The following is a 12,662-nucleotide window of genomic DNA, read 5'->3' as shown; positions in this document are numbered from 1 at the left end:
GGTATAGATCTTTTACCTCTTTGGTTAGGTTTATTCCTAGGTATCTTATGCTTTTGGGTGCAATTGTAAATGGGATTGACTCCTTAATTTCTCTTTCTTCAGTCTCATTGTTAGTGTATAGAAATGCCATTGATTTCTGGGCATTGATTTTGTATCCTGCCACGCTACCAAATTGCTGTATGAGTTCTAGCAATCTTGGGGTGGAGGCTTTTGGGTTTTCTGCGTAGAGTATCATGTCATCGGCAAAGAGGGAGAGTTTGACTTCTTCTTTGCCAATTTGAATGCCTTTAATGTCTTTTTGTTGTCTGATTGCTGAGGCGAGGACTTCCAGAACTATGTTGAACAGCAGTGGTGAGAGTGGACATCCCTGTCTTGTTCCTGATCTTAGAGGAAAGGCTCCCAGTGCTTCCCCATTGAGAATGATATTTGCTGTGGGCTTTAAGTTCTTTTTTTTTTTTTTTTTTTTTGGCTTTAAGTTCTAAAAAAGGAGAAAGCTGTCTTTCCCACACCATCCTCTACAGATTCAAATTAAAAACAATCAATAAAAATTACAATTAGAAATGGAAAAATAAAAACAAATGCCAATTTTTTTCATCATGGCTGCTTAAATTTTTCTTTTTGAAAACCAACAATTAATCTTTTTTTTTTCTAAAGAATTTTATTTTTTAAGATTTTATTTCTGAGAGAAAGCATGGGCAGGGGCAGGGGAGAGGGAGAAGCAGGCTCCTCACAGACCAGGAAGCTCAATGCAGGGTTAGGTCCCAGGACCCCAGGACCATGACCTGAGCCAAAGGCAGATAGATGCTTAACCAACTGAGCCACTGAGGTACCCCAAAGGTTTTTATTTTTTAAGTCATCTCTACACCCAACATGGGGCTTGAGCTCACAGTCCCAAGATCAAGAGTCACATGCTCTACTGACTGAGCCAGCCGGGTACTTTCCAACACAGTCTTAAAAGAATTCTTAAAAGCATTTTCCTGGGTGTCCTAAGCACATGTTTGACTGTTAAGTAATTCAGTACTATTACTGTTACATGTTAATTCCTGGAAAAGATGTATAAAAGTCACAGTAGTAAAGGTAATTTTGGGACAGTGACAGAAGCAAGTGATCAGGAAGAGGACAGGCAGGCAAGTCAGGGAGGGAGGGGCTCTATGTTTGCAATTTGCAAATATCCACCTGAAGTGGGTGGGATCAACTGTCTACAGGAAATCTTTCCAAAAGACTACAGCCTATAGTATAACTGTAGATAAGTTACTGATGACATTTAAGTACTCCCTAGAGGTCAACCTCAAACTTGTCAATCTATAAACCTGGGAAATGCAAACATTGAGACAGTCTGGTAAAACATAAGGGAAGGGCGGTATTATAAAGTCTACAGCCAAAAGAAGGAAAACAATTCTTGGAGAATTTACCAAAAAAGGGAGGTTACCAGTAAGAAATTTTTAGTGTATTCACGATTGCCCAAGAAAAAGAAGCCTCAGATTTGGGGCATGAATATTTTATTTGGATTAATATAATCTTATTTTGAAAGGGCACAAATGATCCTGCTGCTGCAATTTAATAATATTCCATTAAGACCATCAGACTATCCCTTTTTTTTTTCTTTAAGATTTTACTTATTTCTTCATGAGAGACACAGAGAGAGGCAGAGACATAGGCAGAGGGAGAAGCAGGCTCCTCGGAGGGAGCCTGATGCAGGATTCGATCTTAGGACCCCAGGATCACAACCTGAGCCAAAGGCAGACACTCAGCCACAGAGCCACCCAGGTGCCCCAATTGTCAGACCGTCTTTGCCAGATTCTATACTCATCAATTTATCAATTGACTTTCTAATACTCTGATATTAGGAATAGGGGCCCCTCCCTCCAGACACAAGGCTTCATTCAGTGTGGCATGTATAATTGTTCAGATAATACACAAATTGTCATCTAGATTATAAATCATTCTCTCATGAATCACAGGATCTCAACATTGGAAGATACTTCAAAGACATTTAATTAACCATCCATCTGGTGCTGAAATTCCCCCTATAAAATAGCTGGGGAGAAGGCATTCGTTTTTCCTTCAGCATCTCAAATTAACAGAAAACTCATTACCTCTTCACTTCTCTAAACACCCGTGTGAGAAAATTTTGCTTTATTGAACAAAAATGTGTTGCTGGGGCAGCCCGGATGGCTCAGTGGTTTAGCGCCGCCTTCAGCCCAGGGCGTGATCCTGGAGACCCAGGATCGAGTCCCGCATCCAGCTCCCTGCATGGAACCTGCTTCTCCCTCTGCCTGTCTCTGCCTCTGTGTGTGTGTGTGTCTCTCTTGAATAAATAAATAAAATCTTAAAAAAAAATGTGTTGCTGCTTTAGAGCCTTCAATCTTGGGTTGACCTCTTGGAACCACATACAAAACAAACTAAACCTTAAACAACAACAACAAAACCCAAATGTAGATAAGTTCATGTTCTCCACAAACCTCTTTTCCAGGCCAAATTCCCTAAATATTTTAACACTTCCTAATATAAAATGGTTTCAAATCATTACATCATTCTGGTTACCCTCCCAAGGACAAGCTTTAGTTTCTCTTTTAAGGTATGGTCTTGAGCATGTTCAAGTGCTTCTGTAAAATTTGCAGAAGTAAGATACTTTTATCACACCTGGTTAAGATGATGGTCTCTTTCTGCTCCTCCTTCCCCTCTGTCATACTTCCCCTCATGTCAAGCCACACTGGAGTGGCCATAAGCATTTCTGGATAGAACTAAAGGGAAGTTGTGTTGGTGGTATATTTAGTTTGGATTTTGAAGAATATATATTATGTGGTGCACTGATACTTTCATAGTTAACTGATTGCTAGCTGTCTTAATACAGGAATGACTTCACCACCTACTGTGCTGATTTCACATAGCACTGTGACACTAAGTTGCATGTGTGTTAGAAAGCTAATAAAAGTGTTTTTTGTTTGTTTGTTTTAAGATTTTATTTATTTATTCATGAGAGACACACAGAGAGAGAGGCAGAGACACAGGCAGAGGGAGAAGCAGGCTCCATGCGGGAAGCCTGATGTGGGTGGGACTCGATCCCAGGGCTCCAGGATCACGCCCTGGGCTGAAGGCAGATGCTTAACTGCTGAGCCACCCAGGCGTTCCTAAAAGTGTTTTTTGTGAGTTTTGTGCTATTGAAGAGATTTTTCAGCTTTGTAAAATATGAAATGTGCTATTCATTGAACTGTATATTTACAATCAGGAAATTTTATGGTATATAAATTATACATCAATAAAGCTGTCAAAAATGTGCTATGATTTCTTATTTTAAATATTCACTTTTGTGCCTAAAGTAAAATAAGAACATACAGCCAGGTATTGACAAAAAGTTATGCCAAACATCATACTTAAGGGTGAAATGTGGAAAGAATCCCCTTTGAGACTGGGAATTGGACAAGATCACTGTTACTATCTTTGCTCAACATTGTATTGGAAGTTCTAGTGAGTGCAGCAAGCCGAAAAGGAAGAAGAAGAAGGAGAAGAAGAAGAAGAAGAAGAAGAAGAAGAAGAAGAAGAAGAAGAAATAAAAGATAAAAGAATCAAGAAGGTAGAAATGAAATTGTCATTATACCAAAAATAAGACTTAGTTTATAAAAGTCCAAAACATCAAATACAAAGATATTAGAATTAATAAGTTCAGCGACATTGCTAGATATAAGAATCAATATGTAAAAATAAGTTGCCCTTTTATGTAATAGCTATAATTAAAAGTTAAAAAGGTATGATTTATAATCCTATAAAAAATATAAAGTACTGAGCAACAAATGTAACAAAGGAGGTGCAAGGGGAAGTGAATCCAAAATTTACATAAAAGTGCAAAAGGTCAAGAATAGCCAAAACATTCTTAGAGAACAAGGTGGGGAGACCTGTCCTATTAAATGTCAAGATTTATTATAAAACCATAGGAATTAAGGCCATGGCATAGGGTAAACTGAATAGAATTCAAGAATAAACCCACCTGTATATAGAACTGACATTTAGATCAGTGAAGAAAGTGTACTTTTCAAAAATAGTGCTGGCACAATTTGTTTTCCATATGGAAAAATAGTAAATTGGTCCCCTACCTCATACCATACATAAAAACATCAACTCCAGATGGAGTCAAAACAAATGTGAGAGGCAAAAATATAAAACTTTTAGAAGAAAATGCAAAATAATTTTTTTAAAAGATTTTATTTATTCATGAGAGACACACACACAGAGAGAGAGAGAGAGAGAGAGAGAGAGGCAGAGACATAAGCAGAGGGAGAAGCAGGCTCCATGCAGGGAGCCCCATTTGGGACTCAATTTGGGATGAGCCAAAGTCAGATGCTCAACTGCTGAGCCACCCAGGTGTCCCTGTAAAAAAATGTCTTTTTTTTAATATGTATATTTTTATTGGAGTTCGATTTGCCAACATATAGTATAACACCCAGTGCTCATCCCGTCAAGTGCCCCCCTCAGGGCCCGTCACCCAGTCACCCCATTCCCCTGCCCACCTCCCCTTCCAGTACCCCTTGTTCATTTCCCAGAGTTAGGAGTCTCTCATCTTAATGATTTCTGGGTATTGAAGGATTTCTAAAAGTAGACACAAAATGTATAAATTACAAAAGAAACAACTGATAAATCAGAGTACATTAAAATTAGGAACTTCTATTTATCAAGAAACACTATTGAGAAGATGATAAGACAAGCCATAAATGTAACCGATCAAGGATTAATATCAGATTATAAAGGGAACTCAAATCTATAAACATAGAAAAATGAAACAATATAAATATAGGCCAAAAACTAAAATGGTCACTTCTCAAAAGACAAAATTCAAAGGGTCAATAGTTGAGTTAAAAGATGCCCAACCTGGGGTGCCTGGGTGGCTCAGTGAGTTGTATCTGCCTTCAGCTCAGGTCATGATCCCTGGGTCCTGAGATCAAGTCTTGCATGGGGCTCCCTGCTCAGCCAGGAGCCTACTTCTCTTTTTGCCTGCCCCTCCCCCTACTTGCGTGCGTGCGCTCTCTCACTATCAAATAAATGAATAAAATCTTTAAAAAAAGATGTTCAACCTCATTAGTAATCAGGGAATGAAAATTAAAGTCACAACAAAGTAATATTTTATTATCACTGGAATCATAAAAATAAAAGAGTCTAATAAAAAATATCAAGTGTTGGTAAGCATCTAGAGAAAGTTGACATTACGCAGTAAAGTTGAATGTGTGCAAATCCCAGGATCCAGGAATTTCACTCCAGGATATATATACTCTAGAGTAACTGTAGCATATATACATCATTTTATCAACATTGTTCTATCATCATCCAACACAATATTGAGTGAAAGAAGCGAATCACAAGAACATATATACATACAACCAACTAGGTCTCATTTCTTAAAAAGCTCAAAAACAGGAAAAATCAAACAATATGGTATGTTGTTTAGGGATGCACTCAGTAAACCTATGAAGAAAAACAAGGCAATAATTACATCAAATTTCAAGATAGTAGTCACATCTGATGGTGGAGGGAGAGAGGAATATGGGAATTGTAATAAAAAAGGGACACACAGAGGGTTTTAAGATGCTGGAAATAAATATTCTATTTTTTAAACCTGGGTAGTGTGTACATAAATATTCATTCCTTAAAATTATTCTTTAAAGTACATATATATGTTTTATGCATGCTTTTGTGTGTGACATATTTCACCATTTTAGAAAAGGAAAAAAAGATCAGTGCCCAGAACTGAACAGGCAACTCTAGTTAATCCATATTAGAAAACTATCACCTGTCAGAGTATTATGCCTCTGGGTTTTTTTTTTTTTAAGATTTATTTATTTTTTGTGGGGTAGGGGCAGAGGGAGAGGGAGAGGGAGAGGGAGAGAGAATCTTCAAGCAGACTCCCCGATGAGCTCAGAGCCTGGCGTGGGCTCAATCCCAGGATCCTGAGATTGCGACCTGAGCCGAAATCAAGAGTCGGACGCTTAAGCGACTGAGCCACCCAGGCGTCCCTCTGTCTTTGTTGTTTTGAACCAAATTTAGCTCTTAAATTTTCTCTTATTTATTTAGCCATTTTTTTCACTTGTCCTGCCAGCCAGTCTAGCTCTCTGCAGAGCCAGATCATCCTCCAGGGGAACACATATGGTGACGTTTCTGAGCTAGCTGGTCTGAGGTCCAAATCCAGTGTGCAGATGTGGCAGCTTTTCTTAAAGCTTAACAGGCTTGCTTCCTGCTCTGCTTCTCCTGAGGTCATCTGTTTGTAGCCCCAGCCTTTAGTGACAAGCTTTAGCAACTGTCTTATCAGGAAAGCAATGCCTCATACTAGGTCATGTTGATAAGATGATGAGAGAGAATATTCTCACTCAAGAAGATTGCTATTTCCTGAAGGGATAAAACCCCACTAGGGAAAACCCCTGTGGTTCTCATAAGTAGGGCTGGTCTACTGAAGCTGATAACATAGTTCCGTCCAGAGGAGGAAGGCAGAATGCACTTATTTCATTCCTTGAAGCTTTCTGGGTAATTGTGCATCTTTCCTATCTTAAAGACTCACATACTCTGAGCTAGACAGAGGTGCTAACCTTGAAGAACCTCTCTAGAATCCAGGTTGCTGAATCTTCCTGCTGCCTAGAGGGACTCTAAACCACCTCCAGACCATGGGAAACTGGGTAGTTAACCACTGGTTCTCAGTTTTGTTTCTGGTAAGTAATGTTTCACTATTTTTTTTTTGTTTCATTATCTATCTTTTCTAAAGATTTTATTTATTTATTCATGAAAGACACACAGAGAGAGGCAGAGACAAGGCAGAAGGAGAAGCAGACTCCATGCAGGGAGTCCGATGCGGGACTCGATCCCAGGACCCTGGGATCACAACACCAGCCGAAGGCAGATGCTCACCCACTGAGCCACCTACATGCCCATGTTTCACTATTAATCACTCTTAATAGAGTAAGGAGAGATTATTTTTGTTAATATTTCTAAAGTTATTCAAAAAGGAAACATTCTATGCCAGTATTGGGCCCATTAAGGCCAGTTTTATCAGTTAAAAAGCCCAGCTCTAAGATTACACATGTACGTTTTCTAAAATCTTCTGTGTGTGATATATGTCACCATTTTAGAAAAGGGAAAAAATCCAACTCGAGAAATTGGTTGGTAAAGAAACAAATGATATAAACCACAAGTATTTGGAATTTCAATGTTTTCATTTTCTGTCTTTTTTCTCTTCCATCTCACTTCTAACTACTGCCATGCACATTCATTTCTCTTCATCCTTTCTGTACTACCACTGTACTTCTCTCATCTTCATTGAGATTTCATAAAGTCATTGAATGTTTGAGATAGAACTAAACTTGGAGATCATGGCCCAGTGCTGTCCATTATAGAAATTTGATGTGAGCTACACATGTAAATATAAATTTTTCTAGTACCTACATTAGATTATATTAATGTCTAGTAATATATTTGGTTTAACCCAATATATCAACAATGTTATCCTTTTAACAGATAATCAATATCAAACATATTAATGAGGGCGCCGGGGTGGCTCAATCAGTTAAGCATCTGCCTTCGGCTCAGGTCCTGATCCCAGGGTGCTAGGATCAAGCCCTGCATTGGGCTTTCTCCTCAGCGGGGAGTCTGCTTCTCCCTCTCCCTCTGCCCGCCACTCCACCTACTTGTGCTCTCTCTCCCCGCCCCCCTCTCTCTCTCTGTCAAATAAATAAATAAAAACATCTAAGAAATATTAACATGTTGGGGGTGGGCAGTGCTCTTTTTCTAAAACTAATGTGCCTTATATGTTCAGGTATGCACTTTGCAGTAATTCACTGTGTATTTGGGTGTGATATGGTTTACTTTTCTACCATATTTGTAATTTTATGTATTCCATACCCTTTGTGGGAATTCCTGTATTATAGCAAAATACAAGGGAAATGAGACTATTTGCAGTGTCATATGGGAAATCTTTTAATAAGTATATGTAAATAAAATAAAAAATGTGTCCCCATAATCTCTCCCAAAGCAATAGCAAGACATATTTTGTTAGATATTTAATTTTTAATGTTTTCTATAATTTACAAACATATAGCTTCCCATAATTATTATTTTCTTAACCATGATAGTACAATTTTCCTAATAAGTTTTATCTTAAAATACTGAATGTCCTGACCTTTTATAGAGGTATTTATTTGTTTATTTATTTTTAAAAGGTTTTATTCACTTATTAATGAGAGAGACACACACACACACACACAGAGGCAGAGACACAGGCAGAGGGAGAAGCAGGCTCCATGCAGGGAGCCCTATGTGGGACTCGACCCCGGGGACTCCAGGATCATGTGCTGAGCGAAGGCAGATGCTTAACCGCTGAGCCACCCAGGCATTCCTTTATAGAGGTTTTTAATTTGTTTTAAATGATTTTAAATTATGCTTCACATAGATTTTCCAATAAACTTTCCAGTCAAAAAATATTTTTAAAAAAGGAAATAATAATGAGATCGTTTAATGTATTTTTTTACTAAGTTTTTGAAACCCTCTATGTATTTTACGCTTACAGCATATCTAAATTAGGACTAGCCACATTTCAAGTGATCACATGTGGGTAGTGGCTATGGCATTGCATAGTGCAGATACAAACCAGTTCCTTTATTTTTTACAAGGGAAAATAAGACCCATATGTTACACAGTGAATTGATTGCAGAGCCATCACTCAAATCCAGCTTCCCAGTGTTCTTTACCATACCATATACAATCCCCTTCTACACACACACACACACACACACACACCTATCCCCACTCTCATTCATCCGTTTCTGAGCCATCCCTGAACTTGGAACACCCTGTGTTCTTTCTCACTTTCCTAGATCTTCATGTCATCACACCTTCTGGGGTTATCTCTTTTCTTCAATTGTTTCCCTTGGGTCCCCAAGGACTGCCCAGGTATTCAAGGGAGAAAAGTGTAAAGGGCAATCATATTCCCCTGGAGGGTTGTTTGTTTTGCATTTAACAAAAGGCCAAGTACTTATTTTGGTATGTTACCCTATGCTTTATATTTTCAACGCTCAATATTGTGTATTTAATTCCTTTTGCACTAGTTTAGGAGACAGGGAACCTGAGGATTAGTTTCACTTCGGCTGTTAATTGAGTGATCTTGATCAAATTATTTATGTTCTCTACACTTCACATCACCTACACGTATGTGTGTTGGGGGGAGGAGGTAAATTAAATAACTAGACTAGATACAAGTATAAGCCTGTGTCTAGTTATAAAATCCTCTGCATTTTGTACCCTTCTCTTGGTTTTTCTCATAGAGTTCATCACCCATTATGGCGACTCACATTTAACTCTGTAGCTTTGAATTTCCACCCCCTACCAATCTTGCTGGCAGGCTCAGACTTCTTACTATCTCTGACATATACTCCTATGCACGCTTTATTTTTTAAAATATTTTATTTATTCATGAGGAACAGAGAGAGAGAGAGAGAGGCAGAGACACAGGCAGAGGGAGAAGCAGGCTCCACGCAGGGAGCCCGATATGGGACTTGAATCCAGGTCTCCAGGATCACGCCTTGGGCTGAAGGCAACGCTAAACCGCTGAGCCACCCAGGCTGCCCCACTATGCACTCTTTTAAAAAGATTTTATTTATTTATTTATTTATTTATTTATTTATTTATTTATGTATTTATTTATTTGAGAGAGGGTGAGTGAGAGAGAGCATGAGCAGGGCGAGGGACAAAGGAAGAAGGAGGACAGACTCCTGATGCGGGGCTCCATCCCAGCATCCCGGGATCACAACCTGAGCCAAAGGCAAATGCTTAACTGATTGAGCCACCTAGGCGCCCCACACTATTTTTTTAAAGGATGTATTTATTTTTTTGAGAGAGAAAGCATGTGTGCTGGAGAGTGCGCAGGGTGTCAGGGCAGAGGGAGAGGGAGAGAGAAACTCTAGCAGACTCCCCGCTGAGTGGGAAGCCCCTCTCGTGGCTTGATCTTACCAGATCTTACCACTCCGAGATCATGACCTGAGCCAAAACCAAGAGTTGGGCACTTAACCACCACCCGGGCTCCCCTAGCACTATTTTTTAAAAGCAAAGAGAGATTATTCCAAAAAACATTCCGACTCCTCCTTTTGCCCGGGCTTCCACTTCACTTTCCACCCGTGATGGAAGGAAATGAGAGTGAGGGTGGGAAATGCAATTCCTTACTCCCAGATGTCACTGTATTCACCTTGCCTACAGTTGGTGATGGTCTGCCATGGGGGCAAAGAACTCTCGGAGCCTGAAATATTTCTGCTTTTTCTAAAAAACTCAGTCTTCTGAACTCTTGAGGTGTCTGTGGTTTTCACCTCTCCTCTTCTATTAGGATCAAAGGATCTCTGAAAGACACTCAACTCTGGAAATAGTGTCTGAGCAAAGAATGCAGGAAGAAATTGGTTAGTAAAGCCAGCCTGGTAATGACACAAGTCTATAATTAGAATTTATTGAGCTCCCAGTATGCACCGACCATGGTTAATCACTCCACATGCATCATTTCACATAAGCCCACAGCATTGCTATGAGTTAGATATCATTATTATCCTCACTGTATAGAAGAAACTAAGGCTCAGAGAAATTAAATCACATGTCTGTCTGAGATTACAGAGCTAGAAAGCAGTGAAGCTAGAATTTGAGCCCAAGGAGTTTGACTCCAGTATCACTTTAAATCATTATGCTATGCTACTGGAGGTGTGTGAGTGGTCCAGATCTAGGGAATCTGAATGGGCCCTGTCCTAGGCTAAAGGCCCTCTACTTGTGGGGTTAAGATGGTTCTGATCCATCCTGGGGCCAACAATATATATTAGGGGCATCCTAGTGACCTACAGTCCTGCTCAGTTACACACTAGCACCTCGTGGCACCTGGGTGGTTTAGTCTGCCATTGGCTCAGGTCATGATCTCAGGGTCCTGGGATCCAGCCCGAGTTGGGGCTCCCTGCTCTTCAGGGAGTCTGCTTCTCCCTCTCCCTCTGCCTGCTGCTCCCCCTGCTTGTGCTCACAGACACTCTCTCTCTAATAAACAAATAGACTCTTAAAACAACAACAAACTGGAGCCTCAAAGCTTGAGCTAGAGCCACATTAGTTGGTCTCCAAGGCAATGGGGCAGTAGGTTCCAAATTCCCCCTTTGCCAATGCAGAGACAGAGCTTGGGATAGACAATAGCAGACTTAAGAGCTCAACTGAGTCCAGAGCAATGATAGGTTAATTTGAAAGGAGACTCACAATCTAAAAACAAGAAAATGTGTGTCAGGGCGTAATTAAAGAGGCAGGCCCATCTGGAATGGTTTAGTCCTTTTCAGATGGGTATTGTTACAGATGTTAAATTTATTCCTTGTTTCTTTAGAAATCCATTTATTCACTTATTGCTATCTTTTAGCCACAATAGTTCAAATGCTCCCAGACCAGAGTTGGCAAATCTTTTCTGTAAAGTGCTAGGTAGTACATATTTTAGGCTTTGGAGGCCATATAGTTTCTGTCACAGCTACTCAATGCTTCCATTGAATTATGAAGGCAGCCATAAACAATATAAAAATAAGAAGGTATGGTTAAGTTCCAATACCACTGTATTTATGGATGCTGAAATTAGGATTTTATGTAATTTTCATATCATGAAATATAATTCTTCTTTTGATTTTTCCAACCATTTAAACATGTGAAAACAAAAAAATGAAAACCATTCCTAATTTGTAGGCTGTATAAAGCAAGTGGTGAGCTGGATTTGGCCCACAGGCCTTGATTTGCTGACCCTGATTGCTAGGGTCTAATGCATTTCTTAAGTGTTAACTCTTTCTGAAAATAAGTTAGATGCTAGATGGATTGTATTCATTTAAAATGAAAACAGATAGATACAAAATAGCCAAAATGGTGACACTATTTCCTATCCCTTACCTATTCATTTCCATACCCAAATTCTTCTTGATTCTTTGCTTGTTTTTTTCTTCCTCTAGGCTATTTGGTTGGGGCTGAATGTTTTCCTGTTTGTACATGCCTTCCTGTCATATGAGAAAGCTGATAAGTACTACTATACCAGAGAAATCCTGGGGGTGAGTATCACAGTTGTGGTGAAATGGAGAACCTCCGTTGTTTTTGTTTTTGTTTTTGTTTGTTATTTGCGACCTTGGCTCCTTTGAGACCCAATGCCCTGATTTCCTCTAGGGCTGGGGTTCCCAGAAAAAGAAAATACAGGATGCCCAGTTAAATTTTTTTAAAGACTATTTGAGAGAGTGAGCGAGTGAGTGAAAGAGAGAGAGCATGAGTGGGGAGGGGGGTGCAGAGAGGAACAGAGGGAGAGAGAGAAGTAGACTCCCCACAGAGTAGGGAGCCTGCCGTGGGGCTCAATCCCAGGACTCCAGGATCATGACCTGAGCTGAAGGCAGACTGAGCCACCCAGGCACCCGTCCCCCGCCCCGCCCAGTTAAATTTTATTTCCAGAAAAATAAATCATTTTTTGGTATATTTTCAATATTGCACGGGACATAGATATGCTAAAAAATTATTTGATTTTTAAAATCTGAAGTTCAAATTTATCTGGACATCCAGTATTTTTGTTCACTGAATCTGACAGCCCTATCTAGGGTGTACTCCCCAGACTCAATAATAAAAACACACAATAAAGAAAATTACTAAGCAGTCATTTTCTTTTCTTT

General features: G+C 39.5%; 1 protein-coding gene across 3 annotated transcripts in view; it reads left to right on the top strand.

Moving 5' to 3' along the window:
* Nucleotides 1-6,644: 6,644 nt before the first annotated feature.
* The window catches only part of NOX1 (NADPH oxidase 1), a 32,729-nt gene continuing 26,711 nt past the window's right edge, over nt 6,645-12,662 (top strand). For all 3 annotated transcript variants that reach the window (XM_026006474.1, XM_026006475.1, XM_026006473.1), the window contains exons 1-2: nt 6,645-6,689; nt 11,964-12,059. In XM_026006474.1, coding sequence (XP_025862259.1) covers nt 6,645-6,689; nt 11,964-12,059 — 141 coding nt within the window. The remainder of the gene's footprint in view (nt 6,690-11,963; nt 12,060-12,662) is intronic.

The sequence above is a fragment of the Vulpes vulpes genome, chromosome X (assembly GCF_048418805.1).
Source record: "Vulpes vulpes isolate BD-2025 chromosome X, VulVul3, whole genome shotgun sequence".
NCBI lineage: Eukaryota > Metazoa > Chordata > Mammalia > Carnivora > Canidae > Vulpes > Vulpes vulpes.
This window is presented reverse-complemented; position numbering and strand designations above follow the sequence as displayed.